This window comes from Gymnogyps californianus, chromosome 1 (genome assembly GCF_018139145.2).
Source record: "Gymnogyps californianus isolate 813 chromosome 1, ASM1813914v2, whole genome shotgun sequence".
In the NCBI taxonomy this organism is placed as follows: Eukaryota; Metazoa; Chordata; class Aves; order Accipitriformes; family Cathartidae; genus Gymnogyps; species Gymnogyps californianus.
Window position 1 is genome coordinate 16678746 of NC_059471.1, and position 26873 is coordinate 16705618.

The 26873-nt window shown below is 40.1% G+C and overlaps 1 protein-coding gene across 3 annotated transcripts in view; it reads left to right on the top strand.

Annotated features, from left to right (window-relative positions):
* The window catches only part of GRIA4 (glutamate ionotropic receptor AMPA type subunit 4), a 237345-nt gene that overhangs the window by 163973 nt on the left and 46499 nt on the right, over positions 1-26873 (top strand). For 2 of the 3 annotated variants that reach the window (XM_050908180.1, XM_050908103.1), the window contains exons 9-12: positions 7850-7960; positions 16485-16691; positions 24115-24485; positions 25831-26029. In XM_050908180.1, the coding sequence (XP_050764137.1) occupies positions 7850-7960; positions 16485-16691; positions 24115-24485; positions 25831-26029 (888 nt within the window). Of the gene's footprint in view, positions 1-7849; positions 7961-9279; positions 9313-16484; positions 16692-24114; positions 24486-25830; positions 26030-26873 lie in introns of those variants that run through there. The other variant, XM_050908237.1, reaches the window with a different exon arrangement.

Consider the following 26873-nt stretch of genomic DNA (forward strand, 5'->3'; position numbering starts at 1 on the left):
GAGGCACTGTGGCCTGTTTTGTTTGCGAGGCCATCAGAACAAGAAAAAGTGAGAAGCTGATGGTGAATAGAAGAATCATGGCTGCTTGAGTAGGGCCAAGGCAATCAGAATTGAATTAAATAGTCCTCTGCTGTCGGGCCTCTGCTGTCCTTTGCTGGGTGGCAAGCCCAGTAAATAGTACCCCAGGTGAACTGTGTGTACCTGAAGACAGTTACGTGCCAGAGTGCTGAGGAGACAGAGCATTTAACTACAGACCCAGAGCAGAATTACACACTGGGATGAACAAATTGCCAGTATATCACCGTGTAGAGCTGTAGACCAAAGCAAAGCATGTGCCCGTGTATGGGGCATATTGGTGCAGTTGCCTTTTGAAAGTATGACAGATGGCTGAAGAATAAATTGGGAAAGGTGAGTCTGTCTTCCTTCTCTCTTGGGAAGCCCAGTGTCTCCTGCCAGGCAATGTGTCTGACCTTGCTGCCACTCCTGCTCCCTGTCTGGCTCCACGCTGCACTGTCGGCAGCCAGAAGGACGTACGGGTGGCTGGGGTACCTTGAAGGCAAGTGGTGAAATATGACCTTTCCATTCCCAATTCCCAATTGTACAGGAGGGAAGGCAAGGTGGAAAAGATGTGGTTAATTAGGTCACAACTTCAGTAACTCGTTAGGGAATTTGCTTGGCAACACACTGTTGAAAGTGGCCTGTTATTGCTGTTTCAACATTTGTCGCCTGTTTTGGGAGAGGTGTCTGGCTGGCACCACTGCAGGGATGTCCCCACCCTCTCTTCTTGCCTGCAATTTAAGGGGAGGGTGGCTGCACATAGAGGAGCTTACGTCTGTGCTGTGCTAGAGTCCCAAGGTGCTTTTCTTACCTTTTCAGGCGTGCCTCTCTGCCACTCTTAAGCCATTGCCTGTCTTTGATATAACAGGCTGTAACAGCTTTGACAGACCTAGCTACTCACAAGAATTTATTTCTCATGTATTACATAGTATTTTATATGTGATCATTGGACCAATTCTGTGCTTCATCCTGACAAATCCTATATAATACGTGAGAAATGGCTATACTTAATTGAACTAAGAGGCCTTCACTTTTAATATCTTCTTCTCGTGTCCTACATAACATGACTTATGAGTCACCAAGCAATATCTTTTCAGGACTAGCCTTTCCAGTTAGAGTAATGCATGCCTCTAGTCTTTAGAAAAGTGATTTTTGTTGCCCACAGCTTTAAGGATGTGAAAAGAGCATTACAAAACGGCACAGCTCGTCAGAGGCAGACTTCCGTATAGTTTAGTAAAATGGGAAACAATAGCCAATGCTCATATTAGTTTCATGTATGCAGCATTTCTTACTTGATTCTTGTCTGCAGAACAATAACAAAACCTGCTGGTGAGGGGAAAGGGTGTGAGAAGAAGGATCACGGAGATGTAGTGGGATGGCTGCTGTGACTGGAGTGTTGCAGTGGAGGGATACAGGCTCTTTAGGAAGGAGCGACAAGGAAGATGAGAGGAAGAGTTGCCTTTTATGTAAAAGAGAGCAGTTGGAGTGCATGGAGCTGTGCCTGGGGATGGATGAGGAGCCAGCTGAGAGTTTATGGGTTAGGATTAAAGAGAGGACAGGTCAAGGTGACGTTATAGTGGGTGTCTGCTCTAGGCCACCTGACTAGGAAGAACAAGTAGATGAGGCCCTCTAGAGACAGATAGGAGCAGCCTCATATTCACAGGCCCTGGTCGTCATGGAGGACTTCAAGCACCCCAATATCTGGTGGAGGGACAATACAGCAGGACATAAGCAATCCAGGAGGTTCCTGGAGTCCATTGACAACAACTTATTCCTCCAAGGGGTAGAGGAGCCAATGAGGAAAGGTGCTCTGCTAGACCTCCTACTCACCAACAAGGAGGGACTTGTTGGGGATGTGAAGGTCAAAGGCAGCCTTGGCTGCAGTAACCATGAGATGGTGGAGTTCAGGAGCCTAAGGGCCAGGAGGAGAGTGAAAAGCAAGCTCACACTTGAGGAGAGCAGACTTTGGCCTCCTCAAAGATCTGCTTGGAAGATGAGGGGTAAGGCCCTGGAGGGAAAAGAGGCCTAAGAGAGCTGCTTAATATTCAAGGATCACCTCCTCCAAGCTCAAGAGAGTTCCATCCCAACGAATAAGAAGTCAGGCAAAAATGCCAAGAGGCCTGCATGGATGAACAAAGAGCTCCTAGCCAAACTCAAACACAAAAAGGAAGCATACAGAGGGTGGAAGCAAGGATGGGTGACCTGGGAGGAATACAGAAAAATTGTCTGAGCATCCAGAGATGAAGTTAGGAAAGCTAAAGCCCAAATGGAATTGAATCTGACCAGGGACATCAAAGACAACAAGACGGGCTTATATATGTACACAGGTGACAAAAGAATGACTAGGGAAAATGGGGGCCTTTTGCTCGATGAGACAGGGGACCTGAGTACACAGAACATGGAAAAGGCTGAGGTACCGAATGCCTTCTTTGCCTCAGTCTTTACTAGCAAGACCGGCCTTCAGGAATCCCAGGTCCCAGAGACAAGGGAGAAAGGCTGGAGCAAGGAAGATGTACCCTTGGTGGAAGACGGTCAGGTCAGGGAATACTTAAGCAAACTGGACATACATAAGTCCATGGGCCCTTACGGGATGCACCCACAAATGCCGAGGGAACTGGCAGATGTCATTGCGAGGACACTCTCAATAATCTTCGGTTGATCATGGTGTCTGGGAGAAGTGCCCGAAGAATGGAGGAAATGTCACTCCTCTCTTCAAGGGCAAGAAGGAGAACCCAGGGAACTACATCTCAATCCCTGGGAAGGTCATGGAGGAGCTATTCTTGGAAACCATTTCCAGGCACATTAAGGAAAAGAAAAGCATCACGAGTAGTCAGCATGGCTGACTTCACCAAGGGAAAGTCATCCTTGATCAACTTCATAAGCTTCTAGAATGAAGTGACTGGCCTGGTAGATGAGGGGAGAGTAGTAGATATTGTCTACCTGGACTTCACTAAGGCCTTTGACACTGTGTCCCGTAAGATGCTCCTAGAGAATCTATTGGTGTATGGGCTAGATAAGCAGACAATGAGGTGGATTGAAACCTGGCTGAAGGGCCAGGCCAGGGGGTGGTGATCAGTGGTCTGAAGTCTAATTGGAGGCCAGTAACTAGTGGTGTACCCCAGGGGTCAATACTGGGTCCAGGCCTGTTTAACATCTTCATTAATTATCTGGATCTGGGACAAATCCTGCCACCAGCAAGTTTGCAGATGACACCAAACTGGGAGGAGTGGCTGATGTGCCAGGGATTCGTGCTGCCGTCCAGAAGGACGTCGATGGGCTAGAGAAATGGGCCAACAGGAACCTCATGAAGTTTAACAAGGAGAAGTGCAAAGTAAGTCCTGCACCTGGGAAGGAACAATTCCGGGAACCAAATATATGCTGAGGGCCACTCAACTGGAAAACAGATTGGCAGAAAGGGCACTGGGGGTCCTGGTGGACACCAAGTAGAACATGAGCCAGTAATGTGCCCTTGCAGCAAAGAAGACTAATGGTATTCTGGGCTGCATTAGACAAAGTATTGGCAGCAAGTTGAGGGAGGTGATCCTTCCCCTCTACTCAGCACTGGTGAGGCCACACCTGGAGAACTGTGTCCAGTTCTGGGCTCCTCAGTACAAGAGAGACATGGACATACTGGAGGGAGTCCATGTGGCCAGCGTGGGGCCACAAATATGATTAAGGGACTGGAGCGCCTCTTCTATGAGGAAAGGCTGAGAGAGCTGGGAGTGTTCAACCTGGAGAAGAGAAGGCTCAAGAGGGATCTTATCAGTGTGTACAAATGCCTGAAGGGAGGGTGCAAAGAAGATTGAGCCAGGCTCTTTTCAGTGGTGCCCAGGCACAGGACCAGAGGCAATGGGCACAAACTGACACACAGGAGGTTCCCTCTGAGCATCAGGAAACACTTTTTTACTGTGAGGGTGACCGAGCACTGACACAGGTTGCCCAGGGAGGTTGTGGAGATACTCAAAAGCCATCTGGACACAGTCCTGGGCAACTGGCTCTTGGTTGAGCAGGGGGATTGGACCAAATGACCTCCAGAGGTCCCTTCCTACCTCAATCTTTCTGTGATTCTGTCATTCACTATTTATCATGTCACCAAGATTTAAAAAAAAAAAAGGGGCAGGGGGAAGTAAACAAAGCATGTACATATACATGTACATGCACAAGACAGTCTCAGATTTGGCTTCTAAATTCCAACTTGGGCAACTAACAAAAATTGATTATCAAAAATTTTGAGTATTCTGTTGCCCTTAGTGACCTGTGGGCTTCAGCAGGACCACTTCAGTGGTTGCTACAAGGCACGCAGGCCTTCAGAAATTACACTATTTATTCAAATGCCAAACAGTTGTGACAAATTTACTTTGAGGCAGATATTTTTGCAATATTGTTTCCTGAAAGACAAATTCAGCCTCTGTATAAGTGGATGCAACTGCTATAAAGTCCAGTTGCAATCCAAATACAATTGGATATACTTTAATAGCTGAATTCAATCCTATCCTTTGAGGAGTTTTTTTCCTCAGGGATTTGAGGTATTTATAGGAAAGCATATTGTTATTTAGTGCTCTCACAGTGACTGTGAATCTATATACTTATACAAGTGTCATGATATATCTTATATATTTATTCAGTAATCCAGTTCCAGAGTTACTTTAGCGCAGGTTTGAGATGCACACATGCAAGCTCACACCCATGCACACAAGCTAAAATTCCTTTAAAAACTGCCTGCCATTCCTCAAAAACCTCTTTTATCTCTGTCTGCATTTTCATATGGTACTTACTTTTATAACACAGTACATCATTCATTTTCTGCTTTCCTTCTGAACTTTTCAGCAGCAAGGAATTGCGCAATGAAAAACAATCATTCGCTATTATAATGAGCTTCCCAAATTGCCAGGTTTTGGTGTACATATTCTGCCTTTAGCTGGTCACAGTTTTTGACAAGAACTTGACATTTTCAGTTATCAGTTGTATCCGTGACTCTATGGTTGTCTGGATGAAAAAGAATATTTCTTAGCAGTGCATCATACTAGGAGGAGAACCTCCCTCTCCACTGTATCAGCAACGCTGAAGCTTCCTGTTAGCTGCAGACACCTAAATCAAGGCTCCTGTGCTGTAATAGCAATTGCAAAGAGAAAAAGAACATTTCAACTAACTATACCAGAAGTTGTGCCTGGGAAGAGTTTGAGCTTGTTTGCTTCACTAATAGAAAAAAAATATTCACTCATATTCCATCATACTCACTCACTCATATTGAATTACTTCATGTATTTATAATTCTCTGTGGTGAGTGTGTCTGCGCACTGCTCTAGGGACTGCTAAAATGACTTGCCCCTCCATAAATTTTTTTCAAAAAGGAAATTAATGAGATGATAGTAAATGTAAAAATCAAGAGGAACGTTGGCTCTTTTTTAAGAATATCCAGGATTCTTTAATGCATATGAGACCAGGAGCCAAAAACACTCCCCTGCTCTTCTAGACTCTCGTATCACTGCACTGCACTGATCTGAGCATGATGTTTCTCCACGTCATGGAGACAGAATCCTATGTGATGGTGAATTTTAGTCTGGGTTCTACAATATTGTTAGAAATAATATCGGCTGCATAACTGATCTGATCATTTAGCCAGTTTCCATCATACTAAAGTCTTTTCTTGCAAGGCACAGACTGTCCTTTGGCACTGACAGTTACACTGGAGCTCTGTCTGGAGCCTGCTTTCCACTAAAATTCCCTTTCTTCTTCTGGTAAGATGGCCAAGGCGTTCCTCTCTCCCAGCTTTTGGTCTCATGAACTCCTAATTAATCAAGGAAGGAGGGAAGGGAGAGTTGCTGCTGACTGGTCCCCAGGTGCTTCTGAAAAGTGAGCTGTGCCAGCTTGAATTGCATCTCTTTGATAGGAACCTTTTAAAATCACTGCCGCTGTCTGCACCTTTCCTGGGAAAAAAGATCAGTCTCTTAATTCATTAGGTTCTCGGGAACCTGGAGAGCCCCTTTAGGTGGGATTAGAGCACTGTTCTACTGACATGTTAGTGTTCATGTTGTCCGTTTGACATGGAGCTGAGTGCTGTCAGCGCTGAGTCAGAGAAACAGGCACTGAGCCATTCCCCAGCAACCTTGTCAGAGTCCACAGACAACCATGATCTAGTTGCAGAAAAGAGAATGGCAAGAAGGGGAAAAGGGAGGGTGTTTGCTAGTGAGCCACAGGTTAGGTGCAAGAGAGCAGCTTCAGCTAAGGGACCTGTGTCTGGCATGCTGAAAGGATTGGTGGGAGGGTGGAATTAGACATCTCCAAGTAAGAGTGAGACAAGGGACCACTGTCATGAACCACTTGCCATTTTGTAGACATCCACCTTGTACTGGGAACATCATGCACACAGCATTTCCAGGAAGACCTTTCCTACCTAATGTCACCTGGGGCAACATTAAATGATTGGGAGGAACTCTAAATCCAGAAATACCACATGCTGATACAGATACTAAACATGGTGTCACCACATGCAGTGAGGAGATGAGTGTGCTGTAAGATTCTGACTGGCCAGGATTTACAAAAACAGTGAAGTGTTTTAGGTCTCGTATCTTCTTTTGGCCATCCAAAGACATAGTACATAGCCTGTGGGGATTTTGGGGTGGTATGTGGGGAGTTTTAAGTGTTCGTTGAGCAGCTCCCAAAAGCATCAATAGAAGTTTGAAGGGGAATCTCCTTTTCTCAGGCTGCCTTCATCCCATCTGGTCTTACAGCAAGCACTGCATCCTTGGGCTCTCACAGGAAAGGGTATTGACTCATGTCTTGTGCCCAGCAGCATCACTACCAATGCACAGGGCACAGCTGCAGGCTGTACTGAATACCAGAGGTGTACACTGGAAAGAGCGATGTCTGTATGTAAGGGAAGACTTCTGATTGCAGGCATACCACTTTTAATTTTTTTTTCTCCATGGGAATACAAGAACGAGTGAAACAAACCTGGCTGTAGAGTAGTTCATCGCCAGCAATGAACGAAGGCAGCTGTTTCACCTTAAGGCTGCTCTGGGAAGGGTTGTGGCAGCTTAAATGCAGCCAGGGAGAGGAAAACCTGATTTGTTCCACCTCCCTGTAGGCACTTACCAGAGATACTTTTAGAGTGAAGTCACTCTCACCATGCTTTAGAGTCAGTGGGGAAAGCAAGGACTTTTCTGGGAGGGATGCTTATCCTGCATGAGCTGAGTCACTGTCTGGTGGTGCCTGTCTGTCCAGTGAGTGTAAAGAAAGCTTAAATAACAGGGCTTCTAATGTAGGTACTAAAGGTCAGTGCCAGTAGTTAAGTGGAACAAGCCTGGTGTAAGTCCCTGGGTTGGGGTCTCCTGGGAGGCCGACGATGAAGCAGGGAATTGAGATCAGCCATTGAATTGCAAAGCTGTCATCCAGATGTCTTTCACTCCTCCGTCTAAGACCAGAAGATCTGGAGGATTAGTGAATGAAAATTTTCTTGTGGAGAGCAATTCTTATATCTCATTTATGCCCCAGGAAGGCTTCAGACTATTGAAAATGGGATTTCACTTGTGCCTCTGGTTGAAGGAAGTAGCTCAGATCATTCAGGAACAGCTGAGGGGCAGTGATACCAGGTCTGACTGTGCAGCAGTCGTACAAGATGGTATACCCAAAGTGTTAGATATGTACCACCGTGCATCTGTCTATAAGCATGACAGCACTTCCTTTGGTACAAAATTACCTCAAATCACTCTTGTTCTTATAATCATTTATATTTGTAGTTATACAGAATGTAGACTTTTCTACTGTAAATTATATACGTTTTGTTTTGCAGGTTGGTTACTGGAATGACATGGATAAATTGGTTTTGATTCAGCATGAACCTACACTTGGAAATGACACTTCAGCCATTGAGAATAGAACAGTAGTTGTCACTACAATTTTGGTAAGGTGTTTCTTTTTTTAATGCTAATACTGGTGTGTGACACAATCTCATTTCTAGTTATGGTCTAATTTAGTCTGCCAGTTCTTAGGTTAGTGGGAGGGTGAGAGCCATATATCTTAATTATCTTGACTGTCATGTCTGTACAGAGTTTTTGTGGTACGCATTTAATATAATGATTCACTTGAAATCAGGTTTTTAAAAATGAGTTGCAGTAATTTTTTTCCTTTATTCAGTCTTTTCCATTTTTTACTCAAGTATGTCTCAGAAATATAAGTGAATTCTTTCAACCTCTAATTGATAAATCTTGACTCACAAGAAACTGGAAGAAAAGAAAAACTCGAAACCTCTAAATGACAGAATTGAACAGAGGGTATAAAATGAGATGTCTGTAATGCCAGTGTCCCTTTTTGTTGATACATTATAAATTCAAAATTTACATTAGCAAAAGCTAAAATTCTAAGTAGTATAGTTCACTCAGCCATTCAGAACTGGGTTATCTACTTCTAATTGTGAGTGAAAATATGAATTTAGTAGATGCGTTTGAACATATTTCTTAATATGTTTATTCAGCATTTCAATAAAATTTCCATTTTAATAAAATCTAAATAGATTTGGGGTTTGATTTTCCAGTGTTACTGGTGTTTTTAAAGAGTGGTTGCAAAGGAGAATGCAGTTGCTTCATTCATTTACATTTTTAATACACAGTTTTTCAAAACCATTGTTTCTTACAAATCTGTATTTTAAACAAAATATTTAACAATCTTCCCTCTGAAGTCAGACATGCCCTTTTAAGCTGATGTTTGTCAAAGCCAACTGGCAAAGGGTGACCTTTACCTGACCGCTTTTAAGATTTTACATCTCAGTTCACTGCCCTTTTCACCTGCTTCATTTAGACAAGACATTTTAACCCTTTAGAATAAGCTGTGTCTCAAATGGGAAGGGATATTCTGTATGTGTTGTTAAGCAATAATTTTTCTAATTTAATACAGAGTTGAAAATAATCCAAAGGAAAGTGTCAAGACATTTTCTTACTCAAAAATGCAGTTAGTTACCAGATTTCCAGCAGTGTGTATCAGCATTTATACATTAAGTATTTCTTAACAAATCTCCTGTTGAAGATTATCATTCCAGGATGCAAACCAACCAAACTACTATGCAGGAATTCAGAATGTAACTCCTAACCAAATTGTGTAACTTTTTATTTTATTTTATTTTTTTGCATGGGACATTTAAAATATATGTATCTTTTTCCTAAAAAAAAAAAAAGACTTGGTGATGGAAAAAAAAAATATACTTCAGTACAGTCCTCCTCTTTTCAGCCTCTGATGAAGAATCCTATTTTAAGAAATTGATCAAGGAAGAAAAGAGTCCCAAGATGCTGCGAACATTCCTAACTAAGGCTCAAGTATTAACCACCAGTCTAGTAGCATTGAGCTAATTTTTCCATATGGATTACTGTTCCTCTGACTGGATGACCAGGCACTGAACCACCAAGAAAAGTTCTGTGACTAATCTGAAATGTCTAGAACAGATGACGTTAACCTTCAACTTTGCCAAGCTGAGAAGAGAATGATGTGAATAACAAGCTTTCAGTCGAAATTTTCCTCTCATACCAATCCTGATATCTTTGACTGAAGCTACCATACACGAATACTGTAATTTCCATAAATAGCTCCAAGCTTAGGAGAAGCAAGTAAAAAATAATAATGAAAAGTAATATAAAAGGTTCCTGTTTGCCAGAAAGGAAAAGAAGGAAAACAAGAAAGCTTTTAAAATGTGTTATCTTGCCTGTCCTGTTTGCATTGAAGCATTTTGATGTGCATAATAAATGTTACCTTCAAAGGAACTTTTCCAGTCCCTGTATTGAAAGGACTGGTGGGATCATTTTCAAAACCAAAAAGCTGAATTAATATTCCAAAGCATGCCCTATGTTTATGCAGCATGTCATTTTGGGATAAATGCAATTATTTGAAAGCAGCACTGCTTCTTGACCAAAAGTGTCCCCTTTCAATGTTTCAAAATCACAGTGCAAGAGAAATATATCAGAATTTGGTTTGAATAAGAATATATGGTGAATTCTGCCTTATCATGCCCGTCTCCCATTGATTCCACTGGGAGCTGCACACGTGATGCTGAAGGCAGATTAGAACCATGATTCTTAATATTGGCCTGCCAGGGCAATGTATTTAGCATCCACAAGCATATGATCACACACACAAAGAAAAGAAATATTTAACTAGAATAATTTTCAGAATCCTGTTATTTTGCTCTTCTCTGTATTATAGTCATGTTGCAAATGCCAGACAGAGACTTCTTCACCTCTTCATTGCCCTCTTCACATTGAAGGGAAGTTGAACCATTGTAGATGACATATAATTTTGGTTGCATGCATATTTTCCAACATTAAACTGAAAAGCTTCTGCAACCAGTGCTGTCAGACTTTTCAGTCTTCAAAGACAGATGTCATGGCAGCATAAGAGAAGTTTACAAGTTTTCAGCATGGCTCGCTTTAATTTTTGCCTGAAGCCAAATAGCACAAGTTGATTTGCCTGCTGTTTCTTCAGTTTCTATGTGTCTATGCTTACTTTGCTGTAATGTGGCTGTATGGCTATTGCATAGAAGGTGCATTACAATGAATTAGCTCTGCACTCAAAGAACTTAGTACAGTGTTTTCTACTTGGCCAAAATGTTATGTTCATTTGTAACGTAGTGAGAGCATGTAGAATTTATTTTACAGTTTTGGTTTAGTGCATAGACACTCAACCTATCTCTGATTAGTGATGTGGTGAAGGAGCAGCCCAGAGAGAGGTGGCAGCAGGGGCAGCTGATGTGCTTTACTCTACCAGCTGCCATGCAGACCTGCTTTTTATAGTTCCTGCGAGAGACCTGTGTCCTGCACCTCATGTGATGCACAGCCTCCTGCACATCTGGCCCTCTGGAAAGGACAGATTTTCTACCTGTGTGCAGAAGCATTCCCTCCGGGGGGGCTTGGGACCTCCAAGTGCACAGTAGGCTCATTGTATGACTGGAGAAGGGATGCCATGTGCAGCCCTCCTCTAACACTAAGGTAAAGTAAGTGACTTATCCAGCTGGGAAGAATGATCATCTCTAATTTAGCAAGATGAGAAGATAGGGGAGTAGGCTGGGAAGACTACTCCAAACTATCTAATCCATTTCGTGATACAGCCAACTCTGTACCTACTCTGAGATTGCAAAACTTAAAAATCACAAAAATCCTTTAGAACCAAAGCTCGATGTACATGAGCTGCATCTGCACTGTGGCTTCCAGCTCAATATTTTAATGAGATAGTCTTGGTGTTGGCAGATTAAGCTTCAAGGGCAGGATCCCGTTCACGGCTGAGTCACCTAAGTGTAGATAACTTTACAAAGGGTATTGATTCAGTTGCCCACTTATAAGCACTCAGTGACATTTAAGATGCTCTGGGATATACTGCCTACCCCCCATTTCTTAGACTGGCAGGATGACACTTGCCTGTCTTGCACCATATATGACCGCTTCATCTGGATGTCTCAGCTAGTGTATGTTGTTTCAGGCATGTGGGATAAGTTGTGCCTCAAGTACGTAAGTTTTCATCAAAGTCCACAAAAATTTAGAAATTGATTCAGTGGCCCATAGGGGGATGCCTAACACTGAGTATATCAGACCTATCCATAAAGAGGCAGCACAAAGGACCTGCAGAACGGCACTTGGAGGTCAGGCAGGTTACCTTAGGGTGTCTCAGATGACAGATAACCTTCATTAGGTGACTGAGAACCACCCTCATTGTTTTGACTAGTATACTCTTGATGGAGTCTTACCTCAAAAATTCTAACTATAACCTTCTTTCTCATAATAGAAAAATATTTTTTCATTAGAAATCTTATTAATTAAATTCTTTAGTAGACTAGAGAAAAAATTGAAGTTTGTTGCATGACAATAATAAAGACTTCAAACCGAATCCTGGACACTTTATTCAGAAAAAAAAACCAAAACCACAAAAACCAAAAAACCTTCCATTGACATCTACAGAAGTTTCTTTCAGAATAAAGTGTGATAATGTGTGCCACTCCTGTTCTAAAAATGAGACATTTCCTTGCACAAATATTTGTCACTTTTACAAATTATTTTTACAATGTTTAAAGATTTTGAAATGAACTTTAGAATAGGAAAGCCAAACATAGATCTGTTTGGTATTTGGGTTAGTTACTTTCTCCAGCTTCCCTTATAGTATGAATCATCAGTTGTGAGCATTTTACTGTACACATGAATTTGTGGCAATATGTGGTGGAATGATTTGTTTACGTCTATAAAGGTAATTGTTGCAGACATCAACTTGTATTTACAAATGTTAAGTATTGTTATAAAATTGTGAATTATATAAGTAAAGCTTGCACCATTTCAAATATCTGTTCCGTGCTAGTCATTGATCATTTCAATGTGGACTTCTCCTTGATTCACTGCCCCATAGAATACTACTAAGCAGCTGAAATCTTGCAAATATTGTGGTGTTAAACCTCATTCAGCAGTAAGTCAAACCTGTGTTTTACATCAGTAGATTAAGAGTTTATAGTTCAAAAATGTAGTAAATACAAAGATGGTGGGGAGAAGTAATATTTTTATTAGACAAGATGCTATAACTGGAAACAGTGAAAAAGTATGCCTACTGTTTTCAGCTATTTCAGCTGATCTGATAGAAGATATTACCTCTCCATAGATGTCTTGCATCTCTTATATCTTTAGGCTAGCATGGTTACACTAACATTACTACTAATTTAGAAAATGCTGTTGTAATAGATTATACAGAAAAAAACATCTTTTTCAGTGCCAGAGATAGAAAAGAGCATCAAGATATGGCTAAGTACATGCTATTGATCAATTCAGATGTTTCATGACTTTGCAGTGTGACCTTGCAAGTTCATCTGTGTAAGCTGCTTGTTAGCAAACCAGTAAAACTTGCCTTTCAGTGCCCTGATGTTATTATAATAACATCTGCACACCTCATTAGTTTGAAACACCCCCAGAGTCTGAAATGGACAGAATTTAAAACTAGTGCTACTATTTGATTTTTTTTTCTCAAACAGTCTTTATCAGAAAGCCTCATTCAGTCCCACCCACATCCCCCCATCAAATTCTACCTTGAAAATACATCTCTCATTATTTGGCAGGTAAAGTAGGCATGACAATTAAAGAAACTTATTTATTCTGTGTAAAATAGGAGGGAAAGGACAACATAGTAAGAAGAAGGTAGTAGGTGTTCCCATTATTTTTAATTGTATTGTTTCACACTGGCAGATCTCACTCAATTGCTGTTTCTTTTAAAGCAGTCACAGCAAGAGGTACTACCTTACTCTATAAGAGAATTGCATTATGAGAGATGTTCCTTGCTGCCTTTTGCTCTAAATCAGTAAGATCAGAGTGTGTAGAAAGAGAAGTGGACAGGGAGAGAATCAATGTGGTTCCTCCAAGTCACCCAACAGATCCCTGCCAGAACCCAGGTCTTCCGAGTCCTCACTTGGTGATCCCTCCACCGGATGGGATTCCCACTGCTTGCACCTACCAAGGACGGTATTGGACCCCCCTGCTTCCCTTCTCAGTGTTCACTCACAGAACTCATGGGGAGGAGGGCTGAAGTTTATTTAACCTTTAACAGGAAACATAAGGCATCTGTCACTTTGCTTTTCTGTGCAGAGACAGTTGAAATGCAAATGCTTTTTTGTAGCAGCCCTGTCAGTGATGAGGTACAGGCAGAAGCACAGTGTCTGGGTTTTGGGAGAAGGAGCAGGCTGACCTGGCCTCCTCTGTGCCTGTCTGCTGTGTCCCTCTCCAGAATTATTATTTCCTGGTGTGACTTTAATTGTATGCCTTTGGCTTGGGATTTATAAGAAAGGCTGAATCAGAAGAGCTAGCAGTCACTAACTCTGGTCTTTGAAAAACAAAATTGCTTTTGAGATGCAGCAAGCAAATGTAACTGAAGCTTGTAAGGAGAGTCCACAAATGCAGGGTACTGGACAGGACTTGGTTGTATTTCTAGCTAGCAGTTGGCTAAATCACAGTCAGGAGACATAGTATTTTTCACCTCTGTTTATTTTTAACCATTTTTATGCAATAACACATGTAGAAAGACCCAGATTTTGGCTTTTCCTCTCATGGGAACAAAAAGCCTACATGAGGGAGGAACTTTTGATTCACGTGCCCAAAATACTTCCCCAAATCAAGATCTACTGCAAAAAGAGGGCAGGACCCCTTCTCCCTGCTCTTCTCCCTCCCTCCCTCTAGAAGACAGATGGTTGAGATTAAGCTAATTGAACTGGGGATAGGAATACAAGAAATGGTGCAGGCTGATGGTAATACTCAGCAGTTTTCCTTTGAAGATACGAACTCTGTACAGGCAAAGGCATTGTACTGCATCACTGCCGTGATTACAGTGCATAGTTAATGCTGTAGCTCAGTGGTCTTAGTGCCCAGGCCACACGCATCAGGATGATAACAGCTTGTTTTGTGATTGCCCCAGTTTTGGAAGTCCTTGGCAATCCTTAGCCATGCAGTGGTCATAACTATGTGCTCAAGAAATGCAACAATCTGCTGTTGTCACCCTCAAATTTCTCTGGGCATTTGTACTTATATATAGGTCAAGGAACCAGGTAGTCAGACAGAATTTGACTTTGGAAGTGATCATTGTGGACACTTTTCTATGCTGCGTGGTTCCTTAGCTGAAGTAATGGCCATAATGTATCAACGGCCTCCAACACTGAATTACTGCTAAGGGACTGCGGCCCAAAGAGGCATGTCCATAGCAGAGAATAACATAAGAAGGAGATGAATGGAGGAGAGGTGTTCTGGGAATACACCTGAGAGTGAAACATTCCTGCAATATTTAGGAACTTGACTCTGTCTTTAAGGAAACACTAGCACTTCCCCGTTCCCAAACTGTGTTGAATTTAATCTGGGACCTTCCTGTCACACTGAAGTAAACGAACTACACAACTTTCTCCACCCACATTACACAAAGCTCCATTCTGCCATCCTTATACAGAGGTGGGTCCTGGCCAGAGTTACCACAGGGAGTAAACTTACATAAGTAAAGGGAACAGTGCCTCCCACGTTTTCTATTTCTCTGCCTTTTCACCTTACAATAGTAAATTAAAGATACTGTTCAGGCTTGCCTATCAAGTTCTTCTCTTGGATGGATCCACACCCTGCCAATAGGAGCTACATATTGGTATCCGAAAGGAAAAATTTACCTGACACACTGAAAAATTTCCCAACTGGTTTATTCAGTCCCCCTATTGCTCACGTCATGTCACGTATCCTCCATTGTTAAACACCTAATAGGGGTTACAAAATTGCTGTTGCTTACAGCTGATGTTGATGTAGTTTCAATGAAGCAGACATTCTCAGACTACATGTTTACCTTTCTTTTTATTTTTGTACTAATTATGTATGTAGGAAAGATGTGAATAGGGCAGAGTACTACCAAGGTTAGTGTCAAAAAACTAATATTCGCCAGGGCCAGCACAGATAAAACTTAAGTTGCCAGTATTTTGTGATGTAAATTCAAACAAAGGGTGACATTAGTGACAAGTATTTTATCTGGAACTGGCTATGAATATGAATTATGTGAACTAATTTAAAACACCACCAGAAAGTATAGTTTTACGTAATGATTGCTAAAGTCTGAATCCACATAGAGCAAAAAAGAAAAATGTGACTTTATTTTCCCAATGTGACCTTGATTTCCCAATTATATTATGTTCACTATTGTGATAGTATGGTTTACACAGGGAATGTAAGATCCACTTTTTGAGAGAGTTTTTACTTGTTTTCAATGGCACTCACCATCCAAAAATATTTTGGTACTTCTTTTTCATGCAGCATGTAAAGTCAGTGTCAGTTTAATACCATTCTTGTCCATGCATATTGCTTAGATTCATCCTGAAAGACCTTGCAGAATCTGCACTGTTTATTCAAAGGGGAAGATATGTGTTTCCTCGGGAACGTATTTCTATGTTCTCACTAAAATGTTTGTAGCCTCTTGGTAACTATGCATTCTAAACCCCAAGAAAGCAAATCATTCAGGCTGTGCACCTGAAATTACATAGACAGTAACCACACTATGTTAGAGGATATGCTTATTTACTGAAGTCAAAAGCATAAATTATACCTTGCATTATCCCACAGTCATTTGCGTTTTATAGGTTCAACCACTATTCACGCTTTAAATTTAGTATATACTGCACAAAGGTCTTTCGTTTAAAAAAAAGTAAAATTTATATGCATTCTTGGATAGTTTTTGTGTTCATAATTTGTAAGGTTGATAAATCTTGTGAAATGTATAAGCCAAATTACAGTGTAAATAGTATACCTTTCCAGAAGGATTTCTGTTCATACATTTTAATTTAAATGTGCTAATACTATCCATGAACTTTTGATAAAATATGTGTTGTTCAGTCAGTAGATGACATGTTACTTTTCAGAGTATATTCGGTATAGTTCTCCTTTACAGTTCTACTTCTTTCATTATAGGAGGCCCCATATGTTATGTTCAAGAAAAACCATGATACGTTTGAAGGGAATGACAAGTTTGAAGGATACTGTGTAGATCTGGCGTCAGAAATTGCAAAACATATTGGTATCAAGTACAAAATTGCCATTGTTCCTGATGGAAAATATGGAGCAAGGGATCCAGAGACAAAAATCTGGAATGGGATGGTGGGAGAACTTGTTTATGGGGTAAGCATACCAATTTTTGAAGCAGGATTTAATTTATCATGGTATTAGTCATAAAATAGGAACTATATGTGCATTTTATTTAACCTTGGGGTCACAGAAAAGAAACAGTATTCTGTTTCAGATCTCTGTGCTTTCACTTGTTTTCCAGAGAAAATCAAATAGCTTCATGCAAATTCTACTATTTATTCAACTAGTACCTTGTAACATTAGAACATCCATAGTTTGCACATCCCTTAAAAATCCGTTGATGTTAGAACTAATGTTAGAGACCATCTATTCCTGATACATCGTAAAACTTAGTTAGGACGAATATCACTCATTTATTCATTTTCATGGAATGGTGGACAGATCTTTTAAAAAAGATAGGACTCTTGGTCTAGTTTGACAAATGGAGAATCCACGATCATATATTAAACATATATAACAAACCACTACAGGCAAGTACACAATTAGGCAATTCAGAATTAAGACAGACTTTTAAGATGAACATCAATAATGAAATTTAAGAGCAAACCTAGTAAACTCAGCAACTAAGTTCGTTATGTTATACAGTGATCTGGAAAAAAGTTCTTCAGAATAACATAACAGTTAACAATTCTGTTGACACATGAAGTTGTAATATTTAATGAAAATAGTTCCAACAAACCCAAAGAAATATTTGCAGTATCTGGTGTTACCAAAAGTAGCAAAACTCAGAGCTATGCTTGCTGATGACTGCAGTTGCTAGTGTCTGCACTGACAACAGATCAGAATTCTTAGAGAAACTTCTCATTTCAATGATGGAATAAAAAAAAATCCTAAAACTATTCAGGTGAGAACATTTCTGCCAATGAACTCATAACATGCCTCAACCTCCCTATAAAAAACTACTGCATACCAATTGGTCCGTCCACAGTTGCAGTTTTTGCAATTCCAATGACGGTTAGGGCCAAGTGTGGCAAAAGCCTAGTGGCTTTTCTAGCAGCTCCGTTTCTGTTCCCTTCTGTCAGCTAAGTATAGCTGATAAATTTTGTCAAAGTCTTCTCCACTAGCATTAGTTCAGGAGACTCCTCAACATGAAATAGACTGTGTGCTGTAGGAGTGTGGGAAATGGTGCCCCAGAGTTTTGTTGATTTCCCCTCCACATGGGAACGGGAAGGTTATACCAGCTTCACAAAACTCCGTATGTTCTTGGAAGTTCTTGGAGGAACCAACCTCACTTGTGTCCTTAAAGAGTGGAAAAGCTGAATGATCACCAAGCATGTATATCCACTTCAGTGGTGTCGTGGTTTAACCCCAGCTAGCAACTAAGCACCACGCAGCCACTTCCCCCTCCCCTCTCCCAGTGGGATGGGGAGGAGGAAAGGAAAAAAAAAGTAAAACTCGTGGGTTGAAATAAGAACAGTTTAATAACTAAAGTAAAAATAAAAATACACTACTAACTAAGAATAATAGTAATTGTAATGAAAAAGAATACAACAAAAAAAAAAGAAATAAGAAAAAACAAGTGATGCACAATGCAATTGCTCACCACCCGCTGACCAATGCCAGAGCCGCCATCCGCACCTCCAAGCCAACTCCCCCCTGTTTATATACTGGGCATGACGTTCCATGGTATGGAATACCCCTTTGGCTGGTTCAAGTCAGCTGCCCCGGCTCTGCTCCCTCCCAGCTTCTTGCACACCTGCTTGCTGGCAGAGCATGGGAAACTGAAAAGTCCTTGGCTGAAGATAAGCGCTACTTAGCAACAACTAAACCATCAGCGTGTTATCAACATCATTCTCACGCTAAATCCAAAACCCAGCACTGTACCAGCTACTAAGAAGAGAGTTAACTCTGTCCCAGCTGAAACCAGGACAAGTGGCTTGGAAGAAGCTCAACTCTCAGGATATTAAAAGTCAAGGGGTTTTCAGACTTACTTTATCAAAACGGAGGCGACTCCTTGTCTGGCTTTTAATTGCAATAGCAAACACGTGGATGTCAACGGCTATGCACTATTTTACACCAGTAGGTTTTTTAAATCATCCGAGAAATTTTACAAATTGTGAGAAAATTCCCTTGCCCAGATGCATAGTTTCAGTGACCTATCATCTGGTTGAAAATTATAGAGGAAACTTGAAACTAGACTTTAGTTTTCTGTTTGGTTTTTTTTTTCCTTTTATCTTGAAAATTTTACCTCATCAAACCCAAACTGCCCTAGTACTAGACTGAAATACAAAGTGCTGTTAGGAAGCTCACACAGAGTTTCATGCCAGTACTGGACTGTGACCTGTGGCTGTTAACATAGCTGAAAGCAGTAAAACTCACAGGCATAAGGAACCTGTTGCAAATCACCTGCATGAAGAGGACATCCCAGAATACATGGTCAACACTTCATTTTTTGTAATGGAAAAGAATGAGGTGAAGGCTCTTTAAAGGTTTGATGGCCAAGTTTAAAAGCTCCTGCACAACTATCTGTTTAGGAAGGCTGCAGTCTGATTGTGATTCTGGGATTGAGCTCTGGGAATGAGCTGCAGCAAAGCTCTCGGAGCTGCTTTTTTATTGAAAGAATTAACAGAAGTCTGCTGCTGCCCAGTATATTTGCTCTACTGTCCAAAGGCTCCTTGAGGCTATATCTATCCCAATATATCAGTGGCACCAGGGAGTGTCCCTGTGCACTGGAACTTGTCTAACTAATCTGCTAAATTGCAACAATGGTCCCTGGTATATTTTTGGGCCATAATTACTGTCCAAAACAATTTCTGAGCCCAGCTGGACACTAGGATGAGGGAGAGACCATTCCCTATAAGCAGCTTGAATGCAGCCGTGCTGGTTTAGAGGTTAAATGACTTTCATGGTAGCGACACAGACTGTCCCGTGCCAGCTGGCCTTAAGGCCAAGAGCTATTCCAAGCATCTTTACTGTACTTTTACAGGTGTAGCTTTAAAGGAAATTGTTCTTTCTGTTAACTTACAAAAGTTTGCTGCTCAAGATTTCCATAGGGAATCCATGAAGAGCATCCTCCCTGCAACTTCCTTGAGTCCTTGCCAGATGATTTACAGAGCATCAGGTTCCCTGGCCTATTCCACATAGAGAAAGCAAAAAAATCAGTCAGCCAGAGACTTCCCTGCAAAGCTCTGCTATAAGAGGATGTTCATCTTCTCTGATAGATCCGCAGATCATAAACACAAGTACTCTGAGTAGTTGGCTATGCTTCAAGCAAGGCTTTTTATATCCAGCCAGGATTGGGACAGAATTTGCAACTGAATTAGCAAGCTAACAAGATGATCTGTTTGGGAAACATTTTACATCTTCTAATTCCCAGCCACATTAACGGATTAACAGACAGTTTTGTGCTGGCCAGTGAAATTGGACCTTTTCTGTGCCACACAAAAGGCTCCCCTCTTCTCTTGCTCTTTAAATTGTACCGCAATGCCTCAGTGCCACCAATGCCACTTAGCCCTATCTGTGTTACTGAGAGTGGACACATGTGCCAATTTTATCCCATGACCCCTGGAGACTCACATGCACCATTGGTCGTTCTGGTACCTGGAGACTTCAGATACTGCACAGAGCAGCTTGGTTGTTACCTGAACTCTGTAGTTGATTTTTCCATCTGTCCCAGGGGAAACAGTGTATAAAGTGCTGTGGTGTACAGTTTTGCTATGACTGTACAGAATGTCGTTGTGGGGGCTTGTTTATTTCCCTGTTTTGTTTTTAGCACTCTATTAAAAACTACCAGGAAATGTTGGTCATTTGTCCCTGATATATCTGAATGCCTGCAGTAGTCCCTGTGGGACTCTATAGGCCTTGATATCTGGCTCACAGGAGAAATGCTGGCTGGGGATGAAATGCCATTAAGCACGTGTAACAGATGTTTCCAAATGCACTAACAGTCAGCTCCAATTAAATATTCATTCTCCTGACACAGAATGCTATTCTTTCACTGCTTAATACAAAAGGTCACAACTCATTTCTGTTTAAAATCTGAGAAGCCATGAGCTTCTGAAATTGAAATCACTTCCTGAATGATTTTTCTCAGATAGCTTTACCACCTTCATATAACTTGTACCAAGCATAGATTTTATTCACAAGGTTATAATAGTATATTCTGGAAAAGTAAAAGTCTCTTACCATCAGACTTAATCTTGTCCCAGTGTATAATATCGGAAGGATCCAGAATCCATCTGTACTTGGTAGTGATGCAGCCTTGATTGAAATGCTGTTACAGATGCAGTTGATTCAAGCGTGAAGTATCATTAGTCTTTGTCAAAACAGATTTCACTGGCAACAAAATCATTAATTGTTTGCACCATTGTTATATTGTTAATCATTTAAATCCATAATTATATGGTGTGCATTAACTGGGCAAAGCACAAACGCTGATGATTATCATGCACAGCTATTGTCATTATTTAGCTTTCAACAACGAAGAGTTTATGTAGGCCTTAATGTGGCACACGTGAGTCTTACAAAAATAATAAATAATATGATCAGATTGGGGAGGCTGCAATTTTTCCAATTATTTGGCATCTAATTGTAACCTAGCTGTGTACTGTCCCTTTACATTCATTGGCATGAAATGGGTTTATCTACATTATGAATCATCTGACATTAGATCACTATCGTAATGAAATAAGTTCCTATTTCTCCTCTTTAACTCCTTAAAGTAGCGTAGGCAGCTAGTTCTGATGTAGTTCAAGTTCTGCATGTACTCTTTGAGCATTTAAATTTGGTAAGATGAATCTTATCCAGTATTTCACATACAATATGCAAGTGTGCTAATTAGGTCTTTTAAATCTCCACAATTCACACTAAAATGGTGCTGTCACTTCTCCACCTCACATCGTAAAAACTAACAGCCCTCAAGGATCCTTGTTTTAATTCCAGTAGCAATCTGCAGACACAAAAAATGAAGTGTTAGCCAACACTTTTGAAGACCAATGACCAGGTCTATCATTTACACTGTGTTAATGAAGATACCACTATGTGACAAATACAGAGAAGATATTAGCAGTAATAGATCACAGTTTCCCGGGGTCTTTCAGTTAATTCATTTCAAGGACTCCACATTAGGCATTCACAGTAGCTGAAATTTAGACATATAAAAGACATTGACTCTAAGGAAGAAAACCATTCTTCTAGAAGAAAGGAATTTATGAGCGAGATGAAATACAAAAATATGCAGCAATGCCAGTAGCCCAAACCAACCTACAGTCCTTAGACTACAGAAACCAAATTTACTTTACAATTTTCAGGATATTTAAAAATATATTTTAGACATGTTATTTTTCTTCATATAATGCCTGTCTTCATAAAATATCTGTTTCAGTCAGACTTATGTAATCACAAGACTTCAAGAAGCCAAATTTTTAAAAATGCCTTGTATAACAAAATTTACATTAAAATTCAGAGAATTAGCAATATTATCATAATGTTTACCCAAGACATTAGCACCAGAGATAGTCTGATACGCTTGCAAAATTATGATTTTAATTGTGTTGCTTAAACTGTTATATCTTTACATAAAATTATGATAGGTGTTTGCATCACAACTATTTCAGAATGACAGATATAATCTGATGATTAATATACAGCAATTTTAATACAAATTTGCATTTTTGGGCCATTGCACTCGAATGAGTCAGTTCTTTTGAATTATTCAAAATTATACAGCTACCAAAATAGGTTTAAATTTTAACTACATGAAATTAGTTTTAAATTAAATACCATAAAATATATATAGTTCAGTGTAACATAGTGTATAAAATAACAAAAACATTATTTTAAATGCAGTTATCTGTTTCAAAGTTGTGAGATGACAAAAAAGCCTACATTTCACTTTCTTTGTTTTTCTTTATCACACAGGCTATTTATGTAACACTTGGATTAAACTATTTAAGCACATCCTTAATTTCCAGCATGTTTTACTGTCATTGAAATTGATGGGATTTAAATATATCCTTGTATATTTTACTGACTATGAATGTCCTTAAGAGTACCCTAAAAGGCAAACATGCTTAAATGCTTTGCTAAACTATGGGCTATGTACTATATCTGAAAATGCTACCTCATAAGATGAATTTGGGGCAGCTAAGTATTTAGAAAAGAAAACTACGACAGTTCTATTATGGAGATTTATGAATAACTCTTAATTGTGCCTGTGAAGATGACTGGGCCTGGGGTGCGGTAAATACAGGCAGATTATCTCATATATTGAGGCCTGAAGCAGAGCAATGCCACTGCAGAAGGCAGGTTGTGAGTCTACATTATTTGCAATCAAAACAAAGTGTTCTCAAAATCTGCTCGGTTACCCTCCTTAGCCCATAAGCTGTTTTAAAGTCCACGCTGGTCACAGAGCACAGGCTCTGCTCTGTGAATCCACGTAGGTACAGCACCATGATGATGAACAGGAGAAAGGTTTCAGCAGCTTCTGCATCTGTTCCCCTCCCACCGGTGCATCTTTTGTCCCAGTTCCTCTTACAATTCCCATCTTAAGTACTGCTGTAATGACAGCTTTCGCGTAAAAGGCAAGGCAACAAGGCAAGGCAAACAAGGCAAGGCAAACAAGGGAAGGCAAGGCAAGGAAAGGCAAGGCAAGGAGCAAACCTTAATGTAATGTTCAGTCCCTAATGACAGAAATGACCCATTAGCACAGCTACAATACCTTATAGTTCATGCAGACATCATTGTTAGCAGCTGTAATCACCATCATCATCAATAACGATTCATTCCAGACTGGCATCTTCATTCTAAAAACATATTAGAGAAACATATTAAAAATTATTCCTGTCTCTAATGGGAATTCAACACACTTTTTATCCTTCTATGGCACGACTTTGCACAGCTGTTTTCTGTATACTTGCCTTTTTGCACTGTTTAAAATCTGATTCATTCCTATTGAACTATCTTTCCCCCAAGACAACTGCGTGCAGTTTTGTGGCATCACGGCAATAGTTAATCATCACCTTTGCTGCTTCATGCTATTTAGAACTTCCTTCAGTCTATGAGCTGGTTTCCCTCAAAGAATGATTGTGTCTTATGAAAATATGATAATAAATGACTGTTTCTGGGATCTTATTAAAAAATCTCTATACATTCAGTGACAATAGAGTCATTCTCATTTTTCATTCTTCCTTGAATTCCTTTACTTTAAATCTAAATTAATACCTAAAATGATCTATCTACACTGCTGCCCACCTCTATAAGATTTGAGAGTCTTCTCCTTAGCAGGAAAATTAAGTATTTCTATAATTCCGTAAAATAAAAACCTGCAATATGTATGTTTTACTAAAAGCATATTGAGTAAATATAGACTGTGATAGAAAGAAACAGAAAAATATTATAAAGAACATTTAAGTCAGTGTCCTGATGTTAATGACATACCTTTGGAATTAGCTGCTTAGCTGAGCGTATAAGCCAACTCCAATTAATCTATACATCTATATTTCTTTTTTCTTTATAGAAAGCAGAGATTGCTGTTGCGCCTCTGACCATCACTTTGGTACGAGAAGAGGTCATTGATTTTTCTAAGCCTTTTATGAGTTTGGGGATATCCATTATGATCAAAAAGCCCCAGAAATCTAAACCAGGAGTGTTTTCCTTCTTGGACCCTTTGGCGTATGAGATCTGGATGTGCATAGTCTTTGCCTACATTGGTGTCAGTGTGGTCCTGTTCCTAGTTAGCAGGTTTAGCCCATATGAGTGGCACACAGAAGAACCAGAGGATGGGAAAGAAGGACCCAGTGACCAGCCTCCCAATGAGTTTGGCATCTTCAACAGCCTCTGGTTTTCCCTGGGTGCCTTTATGCAACAAGGATGTGATATTTCCCCAAGGTTTGTGTCAAATCTTTTTACATTTGCATTTTATCTTCAACACTGAAGCATAAAATCTTCCTTCGTTTATTTTCCTGGCAGTGTTTTGAAGTTCATTCTTTAGGAAGCCTTTTCATTTTTTTCTTTTTTAATAGCTATGATAAGGGCAACAGAGAATCTGCTTTCAATTTCAGTCATTACTATTATTTTACGTATGTCAATGTGCATAAACTTCAAACAGCTCTCAGAAACAGCAGGTACACACAGGGACAATTCCACTGAGTTGACTTCAGAGGAACTGTGTTGTTGCTAAATTAGTTCCATTGTATTACAATTATTAAATGCACACTATTGTGCTGAATATTTGCCTTGCATATATGAATGTTCCATTTCTGTTCCCTATCAAGTTCTACAGTGCTGCTACCAGAATATCACTACCTATGAGAGAGACAATATTTGACCATCTGTTTCTGAGAAGCCGCTCTGTATTGCTAAGCCATGCCTTACAGAGTGGGTGCCTCAGATGTAATATACGATCCCAGTCCTGAATTTCTTAACCTTTTAAGATATTCTGGAACTTTAGTGTGCAGTAACTACAACTTCTTAATTAAACATTATGACCCAATCTTTCAAACTTGAATGCTTCACTTTAGCCATTTACAGTGAGATTTTGAGAGTGTTCAGCATTGGCCTAACTCTGCTATTATTGAAGTTAGCAATAAAACTGATACTGATTAAGACTGGATGTACATTACTCCTCAACAGCCTTCTCATCAAATTACAGGTATTAAAATGGAAAATATAATTTTTTACTTAACATAAATATCTCTGTTACCACAAAATGCTTGCTTCTTAAATAAGAAAAATGTGAAAGTTCAAATGATTGCAGTAGCTTGTAGAATGTTTGATAAGTTTGAGTGACAGAAACATTTTAATCCTAGAGCCAACATAATGCATGTGCAAAGCCTTTTGTGTCTTTTTTTTTTTTAAGAGGAAACAGAGAAAGCTACTGATTTGCAGCTACCATGCTTTACTTTTGTCTCCAAAAAGAGATTACCTATCCAGTATTTCTGACAAAATTTTTCTGTTAGGCATTTCCTGAAATAATAAGAACACTGGGATTACTGTTCAAGAGAATTCAAACTTCTGTATGTGTGTGATATGTATTAATACAGTGGACTCTGTACTGTAGGCATTGAGATTCAAGAGAAAAAGCATTTATTAGTATTTAAAATGCAAATGATCTCCCTCCCATTGACAGTTACTTAATGATACATGTTCAGCAATAATGGTGCCTTCTCTCTTTCTCTCTCTCTCTTTGTGGCTTAAGAGACAGGAGAATGTGCATTATCTTATTCATGTTTAGATCCCTCTCAGGTCGCATTGTTGGAGGTGTCTGGTGGTTCTTCACGCTCATCATTATTTCATCCTACACTGCTAACCTCGCTGCTTTCTTGACTGTTGAGCGAATGGTCTCACCCATAGAAAGTGCAGAAGACCTTGCCAAACAAACCGAAATTGCTTATGGGACACTGGACTCAGGGTCAACCAAAGAGTTCTTCAGAGTAAGTTGGCATGTCCATTAGAGCAGCTCTCCCTACCCACTGCTGTTATAAGATGCTTGGAAGTGTGAAATAATGTTACTTTGCAATTATATGTAATATAGTTTGTAACTCCTGCAATACTTTAGCTATATTTTTACCCCCACACCACCATTTGTTGGAGTTTTCAGTTATTCTAATTTGTGGAAAGCTTATTGATCCTGTCACATTGGGCAAAAGAGGTGCCCCGAGGGATACTGAAGCCAGTGATAATTAAAGCAGCATTGTGCTATTGATTCATCGGAAGCTACAGTACTGAAATGATGTGCAGCATTGGAAGCCTATGATGATAACATGGAGTCTTGCAGGTTTTGTTTCTGCTTACGGATTTGGCTGTGTGCATTTTGCTTTAGGGTCTTGGGTGGTGAACAGAAAATGAATTTTTTAATTTGCTGACTTTCAGATGAATAATAAAGAGAAAATATATCTTGGAGGGATGTGGTTGGAGCATTAGGAAATAGCCTAAATAGCCATTCATATGTCTGTGCTGTCTGTATTGAGTACTTCATTTTCATTTGCTTTCCTGTGTTAGTGTGGTTGGTATGTAATCCTCATCATTTGCCAGCTGGAAAACAGGGAGCTTGGACATCACAAGGAGTACATAATAAACAGTCCCTCCTGCTTTATTTCATGTCTCTAGCAGATGAAAGTTAAGCCTAGCTGACTGAACGTGTGTGAGTTTAGTGTTTGAACATGGCTCTGAATAAAAGCTGTGAGCCAGTAATCCTTCCCTGGAAATTACATGGTTTAGGAGCATTATTTATCTAAAAGGTGCAGTTTAAGGCATTTTTAGAAGAAAGGAAGATGG